The following is a 19,958-nucleotide window of genomic DNA, read 5'->3' as shown; positions in this document are numbered from 1 at the left end:
GGGGAGAAGGGAAATGTAGTTTCTTCCAGGGGCTTGAAAATTTTGGTTTAGAGTCCTGAGCTCTGTCTTCCTATTTGTCTCCTTCTGCCACTTTGAGATCTCTTGGAGAAACAAGGTGGGTGAGGTTATTTCTTTTAGAACCAATTAAAAATACCTCTCTTTGATGTCCTAGGACCAAAATGGCTACAACAACTCTTTTTCCCTTTGTACCCCCTCCCCCTCTCACCGTCTTGTCAGCTGAGACTGTCCCATGTGATGGGAAAATAAGGGTTCAGTCCTGTAACTGGATTGGGTCTCACCATACTAACAGAAGTGAAAGCCTGTGTGCATTAATGATAGCAGCAGCTCTGGGACTCGGAGACATAGGGAGAAGAGACAGAAGTGAGCAGGTTATGTTTGTGCCGGGTGTGAGTTACTCATGTGGGACTTTTGCACCAGCGCATATGCACAGAATTCACGTCCAGTGCAGAATTTCTTTTTTTTTTTTTGTATGAAGAAAATAAATTCTGCCCAAGAAGTTTTGCCGTTCTGCCTATCACCCACGCTGTGGCACCAGAACAGCCAGCAGCCAGCTTGATTCATGTTGGTGGGACATTATTGCCCTGAGCTATACCCCAAATAGGAAGAGAGTTAGTTGCTGCAACTTGGGAGAGTCCTGAGACACGCCCACCTCTGGGGTGGGAGGGGGGAACAGGTCATTGTCTACTCGCAAGAGGGTGTGGAAGGGGCACAGGAGAAGCAAGTGTCCCCTATGGAGACTGCCCAGCCCCAGGTTACCCAGGTTTCCCAGTCTACCCCCACCATACCCCCAAACCTCTTCAACCTCCAACTCTCAGCAGCCAGTCTTCCCTCGCTGCTAGCCCTTCCTGACTGGCAGAGAACCTCTAAGCCAGGAATCTGACAGGGCTCAACCCTGTGGCTGGACCTCGGGGCACTTTCTTCCTGTCTTGCTAACTGTTGGCAAATCAGGGCAAATAAAGAAATGAAATAAAAGAAATGGGTGGGGAGAAGTGGACAGATCCCATCAGGATATGGGCCCCTCTTACTTGTGGGGGCCGTGGGAGCGTCTCAGTTCCCTTCAGAGTTGACTGGGTCTCCTGCACAAGTTTCAGCCTGCTTCCCCTTTGAGCTCTGGGGGTCCCCACCCTCCCTCAGTGAAGGCCAGAGCCCCAAATGCTGCCAGCCCTCTCTTTGGGGCAGAAGATGCTCCACAGACTGTTCCATTCCCAGGGTTGCCCCCCTCTGAGTAGAGTAGGTCTCTCCTGTTAACTCCTGCTCCAGTCCTGACATGGTTTTCAGGTGTGGACGGGCTGGGTCTGTCCAGACTAAAGTAGCATTTTAATGCCTTTTCTGCCAGTGTGGTGTTTATATAGCCCTTCACAGGCACCCAGGCCCAGGCAATGGCCCCCTATCAGCCCCATAACTGATGTGGTGGGGAGACCCACTGGCAGCATTGTATTTAAGGGTGCTGCTCCCTCCTGATCCCACTCCCTCCCCTTCCCCTTTACTGCCACCACAATGCCTGTCACCTTCACTTCCTGAGGGGTGACTCCGAGAAGGTGTGTTTTGTTATCCCTTTCCCTACCCCCCAGGATCCGTTGTGCACCCTCTGTCACTCACCTCTGCCTGAGGAGAAAAGGCGGGTCATGGAGCACGGGTAATGCTATGCTGGAGATCCATCATCACTGAAGGGGTGGCAGCCTTGACCCTCCTTGAAGGTTGTCGGGATGCTGATGTGCACTGGAGAAGAACTGAGGCTTGACTGAGTCCACAGACCATTTGGCCCACACTGTGTCACTGTAAAGCCTGCTCTGCATTGCTGCCAATTGCTGCTGGTGGCATTGCACCCATAAGTTTCTGTAATGCTGTCTTCAGTGACTCGAGACCATGAGCACCAGCCTCAGGCAGACTGGGAAGAAGCAGGGAACAAACCCCAAATTGGTTGTGAGGTCTATATGTAGATTTCACCAACCAAGTATCCAGTGTAAACGCTTCAAGCACTGAACAGCATTAACATGGAATCACAGAGAGTCCCCTTGGGTCATCCTATATATCTCACCATGCAGGTGAGCTCACCTTTGTGACAGATGGTCCCTTACACCAGGGGTTCTCAACCTTTTTCTTTCTGAGGCCCCCCCAACACGTATAAAAACTCCACGACCCACGTGGACCACAATAACTGGCTTTCTGCATATAAAATCCAGGGCTGGCATTAGGGGATAGCAAGCAGGGCAACTGCCTGGGGCCCTATGCCACAGGGGCCCCCACAAAGCTACATTGTTTAGGCTTTGGCATTAGGCCCGGGTGGTGGGGCTCAGGGGCCTGGACTTCAACCCCATGTTCTGGGACTTCAGTTTTCTGCCCTGGGCCTTGGTGAGTCTAATGCTGGCCTTGCTTGGCAGCCCCCCTTATAACTGCTCATGGGCCCCCATGGGACTCCAGACCCCTGGTTGAGAACCACTGCCTTACATCAGAAATCACAGCAATGTTTAGGTTACTGCCAGTCCCGAAGGACCAGTCACTTACTTACGTCAATTGAATCTTAGATCTCACAACAAAGAAAACACGTGTAGCCAGTTATGTCAGAACATAAGAATGGTCGTACTGGGTCAGACCAAAGGTCCATCTAGCCCAGTATCCTGTCTACCAAGAGTGGCCAATGCCAGGTGCCCCAGAGGGAGTAAACCTAAGAGGTAATGATCAAGTGATCTCTCTCCTGCCATCCATCTCCACCCTCTGACAAACAGAGTCGAGGGACACCATTCCTTACCCATCCTGGCTAATAGCCATTAATGGACTTAACCTCCATGAATTTCTCCAGTTCTCTTTTAAATGCTGTTATAGTCCTAGCCTTCACAACCTCCTCAGGTAAAGAGTTCCACAAGTTGACTGTGCGCTGTGTGAAGAAGAACTTCCTTTTATTTGTTTTAAACTTGCTGCCTATTAATTTCATTTGGTGACCCCCAGTTCTTGTATTATGGGAATAAGTAAATAACTTTTCCTTATCTACTTTCTCCACATCACTCATGATTTTATATATCTCTATCATATGTCCCCTTAGTCTCCTCTTTTCCAAGCTGAAAAGTCCTAGCCTCTTTAATCTCTCCTCATATGGGACCCATTCCAAACCCCTAATAATTTTAGTTGACCTTCTCTGAACCTTTTCTAGTGCCAGTATATCTTTTTTGAGATGAGGAGACCACATCTGTTCGCATATTCAAGATGTGGGCGTACCATCGATTTATATAAGGGCAATAAGATATTCTTATTCTCTATCCCCTTTTTAATGATTCCTAACATCTTGTTTGCTTTTTTGACCGCCTCTGCACACTGCATGGACGTCTTCAGAGAACTATCCATGATGACTCCAAGATCTTTTTCCTGATTCATTATAGCTTAATTAGCCCCCATCATATTGTACGTATAGTTGGGGTTATTTTTTCCAATGTGCATTACTTTGCATTTATCCACATTACATTTAATTTGCCATTTTGTTGCCCAATCACTTAGTTTTGTGAGATCTTTTTGAAGTTCTTCACAGTCTGCTTTGGTATTAACTAACTTGAGCAATTTAGTATCATCTGCAAACTTTGCCACCTCACTTTTTACCCCTTTCTCCAGATCATTTATGAATAAGTTGAATAGGATTGGTCCTAGGACTGACCCTTGGGGAACACCACTAGTTACCCCTCTTCATTCTGAGAATTTACCATTTATTCCTACCCTTTGTTCTCTGTCTTTTAACCAGTTCTCAATCCATGAAAGGACCTTCCCTTTTATCCCATGACAACTTAATTTACATAAGAGCCTTTGGTGAGGGACCTTGTCAACGGCTTTCTGGAAATCTAACTACACTATGTCCACTGGATCCCCCTTGTCCACATGTTTTTTGACCCCTTCAAAGAACTCTTAATAGATTAGTAAGACAGATTTTCCCTTTACAGAAACCATATTGACTTTTTCCCAACAATTTATGTTCTTCTATGTGTCTGACAATTTTATTTTTTACTATTGTTTTGACTAAATTGCCCGGTACTGACTTTAGTCATAATGGTCTGTAATTGCTGGGATCACCTCTAGAGCCCTTTTTAAATATTGGCGTTACATTAGCTATCTTCCAGTCATTGGATACAGAAGCTGATTTAAAGGACAGGTTACAAGCCATAGTTAATAGTTCCGCAACTTCACATTTGTGTTCTTTCAGAACTCTTGGGTGAATGCTATCTGGTCCCTGTGACTTGTTAATGTTAAGTTTATCAATTAATTCCAAAACTTTCTCTAGTGACACTTCAATCTGTGACAGTTCCTCAGATTGTCACCTACAAAAGCTGGCTCAGGTTTGGGAACTCCCTAACATCCTCAGCCGTGAAGACTGAAGCAAAGAATCCATGTAGTTTCTCCATAATGACTTTATGATCTTTAAGCGCTCCTTTTGTATCTCGATCATCGAGGGGCCCCACTGGTTGTTTAGCAGGCTTTCTGCTTCTGATGTACTTAAAAAACATTTTGTTATTACCTTCTGAGTTTTTGGTTAGCCGTTCTTCAAACTCCTCTTTGGCTTTTCTTATTACATTTTTACCCTTAATTTGGCAGTGTTTATGCTCCTTTCCATTTAGCTCACTAGGATTTGACTTCCACTTTTTAAAGGAAGTCTTTTTATCTCTCCCTGCTTCTTTTACATGGTTGTTAAGCCACGGTGGCTCTTTTTTAGTTCTTTTACTGTGTTTCTTCATTTGGGGTATACGTTTAAGTTGGGCCTATATTATGGTGTCTTTAAAAAGTGCCCATGCAGCTTGCAGGGATTTCACTTTAGTCACTGTACCTTTTAATTTCTGTTTAACTAACCCGCTCATTTTTGCATAGTTCCCCTTTTTGAAATTAAATGCCACAGTGTTGGGCTGTTGAGATGTTCTTCCCACCACAGGGATGTTAAATGTTGTTATATTATGGTCACTATTTCCAAGCGGTCCTGTTGTAGTTACCTTTTGGACCAGCTCGTGCACTCCACTCAGGACTAAATCAAGAGTTGCCTCTCCCCTTGTGGGTTCCCGTACCAGCTGCTCCAAGAAGCAGTCATTTAAAGTATCAAGGAATTTTGTCTCTGCATTTCATCCTGAGGTGACATGTTCTCAGTCAATATGGGGATAATTGAAATCCCCCACTATTATTACGTTCTTAATTTTGATAGCCTCTCTAATTTCTCTTAATATTTCATCATCACTATCACTCCTGGTCAGGTGGTCAATAATAGTTCCCTAATGTTATATTCTTATTAGAGCATGAAATTACTATCCATAGAGATTCTATGGAACATGTGGATTCACTTAAGATTTTTGATTTTTACTTCTTTTTATTCTACATTTTCTTTCACATATAGTGCCACTCCCCCCCCCCCGCCAGACCTGTTCTGTCCTTCTGATATATTTTGTATCCCAGAATGATTGTGTCCCATTGATTGTCCTCAGTCCACCGGGTTTCTGTGATGCCTATTATATTAATATCCTCCTTTATCACGAGGCACTCTAGTTCACCCATCTTATTATTTAGACTTCTAGCATTTGTGTACAACCACTTTAAAAACTTGTCACTGTTTATTTGTCTGCTCTCTTCTGATGTGTCCAATTCTTTATGTGAATATTTCTCATCTGATCTGGCCCTTACATTATCGTCTTCCATCCTCTGCTCCTGACTACAACCTAGAGAATCTCTGTCAAATAGACTCTCCTCTAAGAGAAGTCTCTGTCCGATCCACATGCTCCTCTGCAGCAGTTGGCTTTCCCCCATCTCCTAGTTTAGAAACTGCTCTGCAACCTTTTTAATGTTAAGTGCCAGCAGTCTGGTTCCACTTTGGTTTAGGTGGAGCCCATCCTTCCTGTATAGGCTCCCCCTATCCCCAAAATTTCCCCAATTCCTGATTAATCTAAACACCTCTCTACACCATTGTCTCATCCACACATTGAGACCTGAAGCTCTGCCTGCCTACCTGGCCCTGCATGTGGAACTGGGAGCATTTCTGAGAATGCCACCATAGAGGTCCTGGATTTCAGTCTCTTCCCTAGCAGTCTAATTTGGCCTCCAGGATGTCTCACCTACCCTTCCTTATGTCATTGGTGCCTACATGTACCACGACCACCGGCTCCTCCCCAGCACTACACATGAGTCTATCCAGATGCCTCAAGAGATCCGCAACCTTTGCACCAGGCAGGCAAGTCACCATATGGTTTTCCCGGTCATCACAAACCCAGCTACCTATGTTTCTAATGATCAAATCTCCCATTACTAACACCTAGTGACTGGAGTTCCCTCCCCCGGAGAGGTAACCTCAGTGCGAGAGAATACCCTAACACCATCTGGAAGGAGGGTCCCAACTATGGGAAGGTTTCCCTCTGCTCCTGTTGACTGCTCTGCTTCCCTGGGCCTTTCATCCTCCTCAACAGTGCAGGGGCTGTCTGACCAGAGGTGGGACAATTTTACAGTGTCCCGGAAAGCCTCATCAACATAACTCTCTGCCTCCCTTAGCTCCTCCAATTCCGCCACCCTGACTGCCAACGCCCATACGCAGTCTCTGAGGGCCAGGAGCTCCTTGCACCGAATGCATACATATGCCACCCACCCACAGGGCAGGTAATTGTACATGCTGCACTCAGTGCAATAAACTGGATAGCCCCCATCCTGCTGCTGGGCTTCTGCTTGCATGGTCTCCTAGTTAATGAAAGGGTTTTGTTTAACTCAAGAAGTTTTGAAAGTAGTTTAGTTTATAGTTTTAAGAAACAGGGCCCTTGCCCCCTTCCCAACTCCCTTGCGAAACTCCCTGTTAGCAGCCCCTGTTCACTTGCACAAAGCTTTATAAAGCCCTGGCCTGCTTGATAGCTCCACCCACTGACTAAGGGTCAGCCAATTAACAGAGGCTTCTAGCTTTCAAACCTTCCTTTGAAGCTCACTGCTTCCAGCTGCCAGCCACAGCACACAATCCTTCAAACAACCAAACAAACATACGGACAAACACAAGCTCAGCACACAGCGAGTAACCCCCAAACACACACACACTACAGACAGTCACTTACCCCAAAGGTGCTGTATTTGCTCCTCCTTCACCTGGAGAACTCCCTGTTAGCAGCTCCTGTTCCTTTAACCTGCATTAAGATTTATTTAAAAGGAAACGAGAGTTGTTTACAAAGTTAAAGCTGGTTAAAGGAGATGCAGATGAGTTACAGTCTTAAATTTCAAAATGTAATAGAAGCTTCTATAATAAGCAAACTCTACATATTCTTTAGGACTAATGCACGCTAAGCAGCTAGGGATCTCTTGCTTATGCCTAGAAACTTTTCCCTCCAGAGTCCAAGCAGCATACAGACAATCAGTTCCTTCTGTATGGGTTTTTTTAATCCCCTTCTTGCCATGTGCTCTGAGCTGGAAACTCAGCTAATGGGAGGTCAAGAGCACAACAACAGTCTTTTGTCTTCTTTAACATCCCATAATAGTCTATCTGGTGTTGATGGACCTGGGGTCTTTTGCAAGAGCTAACACCTCATCTGCCAGTGTCACAGGCAGGATGTGCAGGGATGGTGTCTCTAGACTCTGTTTGCCAGAAGCTGGGAATGGACGACAGGGGATGGATCTCTTGATGATTATCTGTTTTGTTCATTCCCCCTGAAGCACCTGGCATTGGCCGCTGAGCTAGATGGACCATTGGTCTGACACAGTGAGCCTTTCTTATGTTCACAGTCTCTATGAGGAGTATCTACTCATTTGGACTCACTGGGGAGCCACAGAAAGAAACAAGGTGTGCTGATGCAAGAAGGCACAGTCTCAGAGCCTTCAGGGTCACACTTGCCAAAAGCTAAAACTAAGCCCAGCCCATGAAAGGGGGCACTCCCAGGAGAGACTGTATAAAGGCTGGAGCATCAAAAAACTTAGTTAACCTGAGACAGCTGCCTTGGGAACAATGACAGGGAGAATCCCCCAAAGTGACTCCTTTGATTCTGCTCTTCTCTGGCCTTTGGTTTATAGAATAATAGACCTGGAAGGGACCTCGAGAGGTCATCTAATCCAGTCCCCTGCACTCAAGGCAGGACTAAGTATTATCTGAGACAATCGCTGACAGGTGTTTGTCCAGCCTGCTCTTAAAAAATCCCCAATGATGGAGATTCCACAATATCACTAGGCAATTTATTCCAGTGCTTAACCACTCTGATAGTTAGGAAATTTTTCCTAATGTTCGATCTAAACTGCCCTTGCTGGAATTTAAGTCCATTACTTCCTGTCTTACCCTAAGAGGTTAAAAAAAAATTTTCTCCCTCCTCCTAACAATCTTTTATGTACTTGAAAACTGTGATCATGTCCCCTCTCAGTCTTCTCTTCTCCAGACTAAACAAAAGCAATGTTTTCAATCTTCCCTCATAGGCCATGTTTTCTAGACCTTTAATCATTTTTGTTGCTCTTCTCTGGACTTTCTCCAATTTGTCCACATCTTTCCTGAAATGTGGCGCCCAGAACTGGACACACTATTCCAGTTGAAGCCTAATCAGCACGGAGTAGAGCGGAAGAATTACTTCTCGTTTCTTGCTTACAATACTCCTGCTAAGACATCCCAGAATGATACTTGCTTTTTTTGCAATAGTGTAACTCTGTTGACTCATATTTAGCTTGTGATCCACTATGACCCCCCAGATCCTTTTCCGCAGTACTCCTTCCTAAGCAGTCATTTCCCATTTTGTATGTGTACAACTGATTGTTCCTTCCTAAATGAAGTACTTTGGATTTGTCCTTATTGAATTTCATCCCATATACTTCAGACCATTTCTCCAGTTTGTCCAGATCATTTAGAATTTTAATCCTATCCTCCAAAGCACTTGCAACTCCTCCCAGCTTGGTATCATCCACAAACTTGGTAAGTTTAACAGCGAGACTCTGCTACTGGGAGGGTTTCACCATATCTCAGAGGGTTACATCCTGGTGGGAGGAGGCTAGGCCTGTACTGCAATAAGGTCACTCTGTGCTTCACAGTTTGGCAGAACCTAGAATGTCCATTAGCATGGAAAAATCCAGAGGGAATCACTTGTGGAATGAACAAAAACCCCATCTGAATGCTCTCACATTGCCCTTCTCACCCTGGCAGGCTACAGAATAATGTCCACGTTTCGCTCCAGATCATCCCATTCTCCCAGTGGGAATGAAATGGCGGCAATGGAGCTGGTTCAGGTAAGGGATTATCAGGGAGCTGGTGGTGGGTTCTGCTTGGAGGGAGAGGAGCAGGAAAGGCATAGGAGGGTGGGAGCTGCTAGAGGTGGTGGGAGGCAGGAACTATCTAGGGTGGAGAAAGGGAGGGGACAGGATGTGAGAAACCTGCTGAGACTTGTGTAGTGTAGGGTGTGTTGGGTTGTCACCCTGGGGTGCAGTCTGGGAGGCTTCTGGGAACCACTGTGCCCTCTAACCCTCAAGATGGGCTGGCCCTTTTCACACTGATTTGCTGGAGATTCAGCCAGCCTCTCCAGTCTCTGTTATTACCCAACACAACAGCAGGTGGTGCCATACACTCAATTAAGCTACCTGAGTGCTTTTCCTAAGCCACTCAAGGAAAGGTAGAAGACAACAGCCAATTTCCCAGTGATAAGTGATATTAAATAGATCAAAGCAGATTACTTAGCAAATAACCAAAAACTCAAACTAAGCCTAACATATTAGATCAGAGTTGGGCAAACTACGGCCTGCAGGCGACATCCAGCCCATGGGACCCTCCTGCCCGGCCCCTGAGTTCCTGGCCCGGGAGGCTAACCCCCAGACCCTTTCCTCCTGTTCTCCCTCCCCCGCAGCCTCAGCTCGCCCCACTGCCAGCACAATGCTGTGGGTGGCGGGGCTGCGAACTCCTGGGGCAGCACTTCTGCAGAGCCCGGCCTGACTCGCTGCTCTATGCTGCATGGTGTATGGCGGTAGCACCACCAGCCACCAGTGCTCCAGGCAATTCAGTAAGGGGGCAGGGCATGGGGGGGTTGGATAGAGGACAGGGGACTTTGGGGTGGTGGTTCAGGGGGTGGGGGTGTGGATAGGGCAGTCAGAGGGTGGGGAACAGGCAGGGTTGAATGGGGGTAGGAGTCCGGGGGGCAGTTAGGAAGGAGGGGAGGTTGACTGCGGTTCTGGGGGTGGTCAGGGAGCCGGGGGGTGGATGGGGCAGGAGTCCTGGGGGGCCATCAGGGAACAGGGGGTGTTGGATGGGACAGGAGTCCCGGGGATGGGCCTCATGGGTGAGAAGGGGGGGCAGATAGGGAGTGAGGGCTGGGTCACGTCCCCCTCCCCTAACCGGTCCTCTATACAATTTCCAAAACCCGATGCGGCCCTCAGGCCAAAAAGTTTGCCCGCCACTGTACTAGATCAATAGAATTTGAATTAGCAATTTCTCACCCTGACTGATTGAAGCAGTCCACCAAGTTTCCATACACAAACTGAAAATCCCTTTATCCTGGGACCAGCACATCCCCCAGTTCAGTCTTTGTTCCTCAGGTGCTTCCAGGAGTTCTCTTGTGCGGGGAATGAGGCCAAGAGATGATGTCACACCACACCTTATGTAGCTTTTCCATATGGCGGGAACCCTTTGTTCCAAACTCAGTCCCCAGTTCAATCTGTGGAAAAATAGAGGTACCAAAATGGAGTACAGTGTCATGTGGTCTGGTCACATGCCGTAGCATGCCCTGTTGAGTCATGGTAGCCATGACTCATAGGCTGGCTGAAACATTCACAGGAAGGCTAAGCTCTTCCATGGTCCATTGTCTTCGTTGATGAGCCATCAGCATTGTCTGGCTTCTTCATTGTTGTACCTGAAAGGCTAGTTGTGGATGTTACCCAGAGTAAGCATATTTGAAATACAGATACATAGTCAATATCCATAACTTCAGATACGTATATGATCCATGCACACAAATAGGATAATCCTATTAAATAAATCATAATTTTTCAAATGACACCGCACATGATGCATCTTGCACAAAATGCATTATAATTATGTCCTAATCATATTATACTCATACCTATATGCTGAATATGGGGTGTAGTGTCAGATAGGGCCTAATTTCAAGGCACTCTTTGTAGAACAGGAAATTGCCCTCCAGCCAGGGCTGGGAAAACTTCCCAGACTCCCAATGCTGGAACCTGAATCTACTGGCACTTCATTAGTTACCACCACCCACAATCTTTGTGGGAATTGCAAACTTTGTCAGTGATGATTTTATATACTCTGTTAAATAGCAAGGCCAAGAACCAATCCTTGCAGGAACCCGCTAGAAAGAAATCCACTCGATCATGGTTCCCTATTTACAATCCCATTTTTAAATCTAATTAATGTATGCCGTATGTATTTTGTATCTTTCTAGTCAAAGTACTGTGCTGAACGAACTCATATGCCTTACAGAAGTCTAGGTATATTACATCAATATTATTAGCTGCAACCAAACTTTTGATCTCATCAAATAAGGATATCCAGTTAGTTTGATAGGATCTATTTTCTCTAAACCTTTGTTAATGGTCACAAATATATTACCCTCCTTTAATTCTTTATTAATTAAATCATGTATCTGCTGCTTCATTCTCTCGTCCAGTATCAATTTCAGACTAACACTCTTGTAATTAGCTGCGTCATCTCTTTTATACTTTTTAAATATTGGCACAGCATTAGCTTTATTCCAGTCTTGTGGAATTTCCCCAGTGTTCCAAGTTGCAATTAAAATCAACATTAACAGTCCACCACGCTCCTCCACCTGGTCTTTCAAAACTCTAGTTATCTGGACCCACTGATTTAAACACATCTCACTTTAATAGCTGCTGTCCTCGTGAGTTGTTGTTGTTGGAATGGAAAGACTGTCGACGTCAACATCTTATGATATGAGTTACATCATCTGTTTTTCTCCAAATCCAGGAGAGAAATATTTATTGAACACTTTTACCTCTTTTGCATTATTTTTGATAATTCTGCCATTTCCATCTAGTAATTTACCACTACCATTAACTTTGTACTTAATATACTTCTTAAAACTTCCTTCTTATTTCCATTGGTTGATCGTTGATTTCTGATAGCTTCCCTTACCAATTTTCTACAATTCTGATCTTCAAACTTATATTCTTTACTATTGACTTCCCTTTCTTCCATATATTTTATTTGGAGGAGTGTTGGAATTCCTACCAGGGAGACATCAGCAGGGTCCAGAGATAGCCCCATCTCCTATATCAAGCTCTGGCTAGTAGGTATGTGATAAATGTGAAAACCCTGCCTCCGTCTTTCAGCTGGGAGACACAAAGTTTCTCTCTTTCTACCCTCTGATGTCTCCTGGCTGTTCTAGGCAAGGTGGGGTGGGACTCTGTTAACATGTGCTTCCTGGAATTTCCATTTACCTGGTGCTGCATTTCCATGAATAATGGGGTTGTTAATGGGGCAGCAGGTACTGAGTGTTGGACTCTTTCTCTTTCAGGGGTTGGTGACTTTTGAGGAGGTGGCTGTGTATTTCACCAAGGGGGAATGGGCTCTGCTGGACCCCACTCAGAGAGCCCTCTACAGGGATGTCATGGAGGAGAATTATGTGACGGTGGTCTTGCTAGGTAAGGAGTCCTGTCTCCTGGGTTATTAGAAGCTGTGGGGTCTCTAAAGAACCTGAGTAGTAATAATTTTATACCTTTATTCATCATACAAGTTTTCCAGGTTTCCTTGGCCCCCTTTTTTTTGCCTTATCTCCCACCCTCTAGTATAATTTTTGGACATGTGCCTTTTTGGTGCCGTCAGTCATTTTAAAATTGGATTGAATGTATACTTATTGGCTACATTAATAACTACATTAATAACTGTAGTTTTCATGCCTTTTCCTCATTTTAAGAGGAAAATATGCCATCTGTAGAATTCTAAATTGAGTAAATAGGTGTATGACTCATGCATGGCTTGCGTGACAGTCAGATGAGCTCCACTTTTGATAGGACAGCATATAATGTTGCCATTCAGGACTCCTCAAGTGATGGGTGAACAGAGCCCTATGAGGGGAGGAGAAGGGGGGAGGAGATAATTCTGGGGTGCCAGGACATAGGGACGGTGTGTGCAGGATTAAAGCTAAGAAGCAGCAGGGAGGGAGGAGGTAGTGAGAAACGAGGAGGGAACACAAGAAGTTCCCAAGGTGCCAGCTGAGAGTAATGGGATGAAGGGGAGGGGAGTGTGGAGGAAGGGCACCCAGGATGTGGGCTGGATGGGTCAGTGGGAGGGAGGAGAGGTTTAGGGATCTAGAGCTGTGGGGGATGCCAGACCTTTAACCCCAAATCCGTACCCAAGCCTCAGGTAAATCCTAGACTTCAGCATAACTACTCCCACAAAGCCTCAACTTATTATAAGGCCCTTAACTGTAGCAAGCTTAGGCTATGTTTACACTACCGTGGTCAGTCGACCTGCGCTACACAACTCCAGCTACATGAATAACATAGCTGGAGTGGACGTACCTTAGGTTGAATTACAGCAGGGTGTTCACTGTGAGGGGTCGACTGGAGAGCTTCACGGGTAGAGTCAGGAGTAGAGAACTGGAGAGTGATTTGCAGTTGATGCGCAGTTGATTTGGCAGGTCTTTACTAGACCCACTAAATCGACCATCGGTGGATCGATCTCAGAGCGTCGATCCCGGCTGTAGTGTAGACCTGCCCTTAATAACCCATTTATTTATGTTCACCTCCTTGCCCCTCCATGCATGTTCCAAGCTAATAAGCAATACTCTGATAATGACATTTTACCTCTAGTGAGTATAAAATTGCCCACAAGACATGAGACTGGGTCATAGATAATAAAATCAGGTCGGGGTCAACAAGAGTGAGAGTTTGGAGAAAGTCTCATCCCCCCCTCCCCATCTACAGCAGCCAGAAGCTGTCTTCCCTCCAGGCTTGTTGGCCCAGTTCTTGTTTCTTACAGGCTCCTTTTCCAGAAGAATTAGAGGCTGTTGTTCCTGAATTTTAGTGTTTAATTCCCCAGCCTTCTCCACACATTGAGGGAGTTTAATTCTCCCTCCCATTACACCTGAGTCACTAGATTTCCTAATTCCCCAAAATGTGCTTTTGCGATGTCACAGTTCTGGAGTAGCTAAGCCTTTGACCTGCCTCCATGGTCTGCTCAAGGAATGTCCTCTCAGGTATCAGACCTCTAGCCAGCCCCTATCTATGGATAGGGACCCACATGCCTCTCCTTTTTGACTAGGGTTTGAGGATTGCAGCTTGTCCTCCACTGTGTTCACTGGACTAATGTCCAGTTCCTGTGCTTTGCTTTCTCTTCAAGGGCTGTGAGGAATGTGTGTGTGATAGAGGTAGGAATTTTGCTGATACTTGTATGATGCCAATACACACTTCAGTTTCCTGCTGTGATTGGTATTGCTATGATTATAAAGAGCAGGAGACATGAGGTGTTTTGTCACGTAGCTGTCATGGGGGTGATCTGAATGGATCATTAAGGACTGGCTTGGACTAACCTACATCAGTGGAATACCTGAGAGAGACAAGGGAATAATTGTCACTTGTCCATGGGAGGATCTCCGCTTGGCTGAGTGAAGCATACATGGACTCATTATGTTTTTGGGAGCAGGAAGAACTGGGCTCGCAGATGCAGGGAGCTCTAACGGAGCGAAGACAAATGGACAGGCATAGTGAAAGGAAACTAAACTGTTTTCTACAGCAGAATGGCTCAAGGGCATTGCCCAGTATGGAATATTTTGTCTTCTTTGCTTCTCTGTCCTAATCTAAGGACTTTCCAATGCTGTGTTTCAGTTATAAACCCTGCTATGTTTTAAAAGTCTGCACACTGTCACAGCGAAAACTTGCTCTTTGCATTGAATGAGGAACAGTCACTGAACAAGAGTGTCATTCAGCTGGACCTGCTGACAGAGCTCACAGGTTGAGAAAGGAGTGTTGAAGCCAGAGGCTCAGTCTCAGGTGTTGAAGCCACATGACCTATCCTTGTGGAAGAGTGGGACCCCGTGGGGGTCTATCACACTCAAGGGGCACCTCCCAAGGACTGTTTAAAAGCCAGGGCATTGCACAGATCCTATGGATCCATGATTGTGTGCCAGTGCGCCTTCTGGGGAAAAGATATAAAACACGAAAGGGATCTAAATGTGTATTTACCATCACCTGCTCATCAGTCCTCACGGGAATTCCTGATCTGTTCCAAAGTGTATTAAAACCTTCCTTAAAGGTTTACCTTATCAGATCATGTCAGTTTTGTTAGAGGGCGTTCCCGTCACCCTCCCACTTCCCTGGTTTTTGTCACGCAGACAGGAAGCAGCAAAAGACCAGAAGTCCAAAGCACAGATAATGCAATGTTTATTGAGGTTAGTTTCCAGACAAGCATATTCTGAAGCCCTTCACACCAGTCGGGCTTATCTCTTAGTCTGTTCCCCAGTGTTAGTTCCCAGCTCAGATGCCGCAAAGTGTTTACCCAATGTCCTCCTTACCCGCTCTGACACAGCAAAGCATTTACCCCATGTCCCCCTTACCAGCTCTGATGACGCAGAGCCTTGCCTGTGTCCCCATTCCCTGTTCCCATTCCCATTCCCCCTCCTGTTTGACTCAGTTTATATAGTAATATTCTCAGCTATACCTTTGTTTAACCAATCATTGTACTGAAATTTAACTAACCAATCCTAACATATTGTAACATAATTCTCTAACCAATTGTATCCCACTACCCTAATTAACTTACATCTAGCAAAATTAATTATACAGCTGATAGAAACAATTAGAGAACCAGACTGCTTAACAATGTAAAAGTGGTGGCCATAAAGTTAGAACAAAACAGAAATGAGGGTTTCACAACCACAAGCATTGATAAGTGATTTCTTGCCAGACAGGATGTTATCAAACTAAGTTTTCTTTAACCATCTTAAGATCTGTTTCTTTATCTGGTGGTGATGGGCCCTGTTCGAACAGGATAATCTTCCTAACAGCACAATACCACCTTATTTCAGTGTGACTGGTGTTGTGGTCAAAGACACCCACGCAATGATTTTAGTTCAAAGACTCAAGCCTGAGGCCAGTTTATCGACATACATACCAGTGCACTGGGGTGCAGTCTGAAGACTGACACCCCGAGGGCTGCTCACAGGCGGGTTTTTATTTCATTAAACCGCAAGCAAAGTACAAACAATACGTCATGAGTTAAGAAACTGGGGTTGGGGTCAGCCCCCACCCAAACCACAAGTTAAGAAATTAGGGTCGGGGTCAGTTCCCACCCCTCCTCCCTATGTACCTTTCTCATTTTTCTGAGAATTGGATGTTTATTTAAGTAGAGGGGCTCTTGGTGGTTTTCCCCAGGGGTGGTACTTGGCACATTTCTCAAGACACATGTTATTTTCCGGGGTCTTTTGGTTAAAGATTGGGGGGGGTTTCCATGGGACGCCTAAAGAGGATCTATGATTGGCTACTTTTGCAGATAGCTGGAATCATGGAGTGGGTCACAGATCACCCAAAGGAGAAGCTGCATGAGTCAAGAAATTGCATTTAGCTAAAGTTACCTATTGCTTCACACAAGTGGTTATTATATTTCATTAGTCATGAACATATTTCATTAGTGCTGCTGCTGGGGCTTTTCTTCTATTCTTTCCCTCCTTGCTCCCCCCTCCTCTGGTCATGACCCTTGACCGAGTTTGGCAGGGAATTGTGCAGTCTAGTCCAGTTTAGGCCCTGGCCTCTACTGCTTTGTATAAGGGTAGTTAGCATAACAGATCTGGGGCCTTCAGATTCACAGCTCTGGCTATTAATAAAAAGGCCCCCCTGCTCTATTTCCCCACACTGGTTTGGGATGTGAAGATCTGACCCTATGCTTCCCAGCTTATGGCCACCCCTGCTGCTTAGCCAAAGGACAAGGCCTGAGACTGTCACAGTAAGAGACACATACAGACAGTGATTTTGATTCTTTGTTTTTATACTCCTGTATGTAGTTAAGTGATAAAAATACACCTAAGTTCTTAAAGTATTGGCTTTACAGGTAGGCCTGAATATCTATATTCTAACAGTGGGTTGTACCCCTTCCCCCATTCTGTGTCTGTCTTCTCTATTTAGATTGTAAATTCTTCAGGGCATGGCCCATCTACTATTCTCTGTTTGTACTTTGCCTAGCACAATGGGGACCCACTGTTAGTTGATTCTTGGGCACTAAGGTAATGCATATGATTTATAATAATAATAACTCTCCTGCCACTTTGAGCCAAGGAAGCTGGCCTTGGATGTTACTGCTTAAAAATGAGCTGGGGTTAAAACCATGGAATATTCTTTGTGATAAGTATCCCACAAATTCCACTGACCTCCCTTGTTTTCTTTGCCTGGAGTAGGGTTTCCAATTTCCAAACCTGATGTGATCTCGCAGCTGGAACGAGGGGAAGAGCTGCGGGTCCTGGACATCCAGGGCTCTGAGAAAGAAGTGCTTCCAAGAGCTGCCTTCACAGGTGAGGAATTGGTTAAACCAATTCAAAAAGAGTTTGGGAATATAGGAAACATTTGGGATGCTCTACAAAGACCCTGTGGGCTCTCCCAAGTTCCACATTGTTCCCTGCAGATGTGGAATCATTATGGCAGATGTCACTCATGGCTTCTCTCCTATTCTGACTGACAACTGGCAGCAGCTCCCTCCCCGATCTCGCTTTCCCCTGAGTGTTCTGGTGAGATGCAGACCAAAACTGATCCCTTCCTCTCTCCTCTGGGGAAGGGTTTGGGGAAAATCAGCTTCTGATAGATTTGCTCTCTCCCACACGTATTTTGGTATGTTCATCCCTTTTTCCATTCCTCTCTCTGAGATTTTCTTTCTTTCTGGCACAGGTAGTGACTTATGTCTAGATTCTCTCTGTCTCCTATCAGGTGAGGGGATGGTGAGTCAGAATGAGGAGGAGAAACCCCATCAGGAAGATACTGAGCAAGTAAAACCACATGGAACATTATCAGGAAGATCCAAAGGGAATGTTTCCGGGAGTTGTGCACTCCAAGAAAAAGCAAATTCTTGTGAGACTCAGGAGAGGCCAGAAGAAAACTTTAGTAGCCACTCAGACCTTACAACAAGAGACAGAATCAGCTTGGAAGAGACACACTATATATGCCATGAGTGTGGGAAAAGCTTAAATTGGAGCTCTATCCTTATCACACATCAGACAATCTACATGGGTGAGAAACATTATGAATGCTCTGAGTGTGGGAAATGCTTCATTGATAGTTCAACCCTCATCTCACATCTGCGAATCCATACAGGAGAAGCACCCCACACATGCTCTGAGTATGGGAAAGGCTTCAAGCGGAGCTCGACCCTGTTTAGACATCGTAGAATCCACACAGGAGAGATGCTCTATGCTTGCTCTGAGTGTGGGAAAAGCTTCAGTTGGAGCTCAGACCTTATCGCACATAGGAGAATCCACATGGGTGAGAAACCTTATGGATGCTCTGAGTGTGGGAAAAGCTTCAGTTGGAGCTCAAACCTTATCAGACATGAGAGAATCCACACAGGAGAGAAGCCCTACACATGCTCTGAGTGCAGGAAAAGTTTCAGTCACATCTCTGCCCTGATCACACATCAGAGAATCCACACAGGGGAGACTCCCTACACATGCTCTGAGTGTGGGAAAAGCTTCAATCACAGCTCTAGCCTTATCACACATTGTAGAATCCACACAGGAGAGATGCCCTACACATGCTCTGAGTGTGGGAAATGCTTCAATAGGAGTTCTACCCTTATCACACATCAGAGAATCCACACAGGAGAGACACCCTACACATGCTCTGCGTGTGGGAAAAACTTCAGTTGGAGCTCACACCTTATCCGACATCAGAGAATTCACACTGGGGAGACCCCCTACACGTGCTCTGAGTGCGGAAAAAACTTCAATCAGAGCTCTACCCTTATCACACATCAGAGAATCCACACAGGAGAGACGCCCTACACATGCTCTGAGTGTGGAAAAAGCTTCAGTTGGAGCTCACACCTTATCAGACATCAGAGAATCCACACAGGGGAGACACCCTACACGTGCTCTGAGTGTGGGAAAAGCTTCAATCAGAGCTCACACCTTATCACACATCGTAGAATCCACGTGGGAGAGAAACCCTATACATGCTCTGAGTGTGGGAAAAGCTTCAATCAGTGCTCAAGCCTTATTAGACATCAGAAAATCCACATGAGAGAGAACTGTAATAAATCCCTTGACTAGGGCTGGCCAAATTTTTTTTTTTTTTAAATAACATTTGCTAATTTTCACATAGTGATTTTTGTTCCATCTTCACCGTTGCCTCTCAGCTCCACCAGATGAATTGCCTGCTTCTGCCTTTGCCTGCTTCTCACCCTTCTTTGCGGTCAGGCCTGTGATCTTTTCTATGAACTCCTTTTGTTTGAGTTGTAGGAGTGTGTGTCCCTCCAGCCAGGAATGTTCATCAGCTCCAGGTGGGAGAGAGAGGTTTGTTCCCAACAAACTACACTGAGGCAAAAACTACCTGTGCCTTACATCCATTAGCACTGTACATGGCATTGGCTGCTCATGTTAGTGATCTTGGTGTAAAAAGACAATTATCGTTGTAGAGCAGAGGCAGCCCAGGTGCAGTGGTTGGCATTAGCTTTCCCCTTGACCTGACCTAAACTCCATCACTTTTCCTAGTCTAAACAAACCCTGAGCATCATGGTTATACTGTTCCCCCATTTCAAACCAATTGTTAGTCATCAAGTTCCCCCTTTGGGAACAAATTGTTTCATTCCCAGTTGCTCTGATGTAGCTTCAGGTTGTGCTGCAGAGCAGATATTTTTATTACCATTTTCGTCACTTAAAATATATTGAACTATAACAAAGAGCAGGAACAGGGCAGGGATGGGGAAAATGTCATTTCACCCTCTGTAACATCAGAAGAAGATTCATAGATTCTAGGACTGGAAGGGACCTCGAGAGGTCATTGAGTCCAGTCCCCTGCCCGCATGGCAGGACCAAATGTGT

The 19,958-nt window shown here is 45.5% G+C and overlaps 1 protein-coding gene across 3 annotated transcripts in view; it reads left to right on the top strand.

Moving 5' to 3' along the window:
• The window catches only part of LOC117870011 (zinc finger protein 436-like), a 28,287-nt gene extending 9,078 nt beyond the window's left edge, over positions 1-19,209 (top strand). For 2 of the 3 annotated variants that reach the window (XM_034757171.1, XM_034757170.1), the window contains exons 2-5: positions 9,119-9,201; positions 12,456-12,582; positions 17,328-17,441; positions 17,812-19,209. In XM_034757171.1, coding sequence (XP_034613062.1) covers positions 9,130-9,201; positions 12,456-12,582; positions 17,328-17,441; positions 17,812-19,187 — 1,689 coding nt within the window. In that variant the 5' untranslated portion in view covers positions 9,119-9,129 and the 3' untranslated portion in view covers positions 19,188-19,209. The remainder of the gene's footprint in view (positions 1-9,118; positions 9,202-12,455; positions 12,583-17,327; positions 17,442-17,811) is intronic. The other variant, XM_034757172.1, reaches the window with a different exon arrangement.
• The last annotated feature ends 749 nt before the right edge of the window (positions 19,210-19,958 follow it).

This window comes from Trachemys scripta, chromosome 25, assembly GCF_013100865.1.
Source record: "Trachemys scripta elegans isolate TJP31775 chromosome 25, CAS_Tse_1.0, whole genome shotgun sequence".
NCBI lineage: Eukaryota > Metazoa > Chordata > Testudines > Emydidae > Trachemys > Trachemys scripta.
The sequence above is the reverse complement of the archived record's forward strand: the minus strand, read 5'-3'. Positions and strand labels throughout refer to the sequence as shown.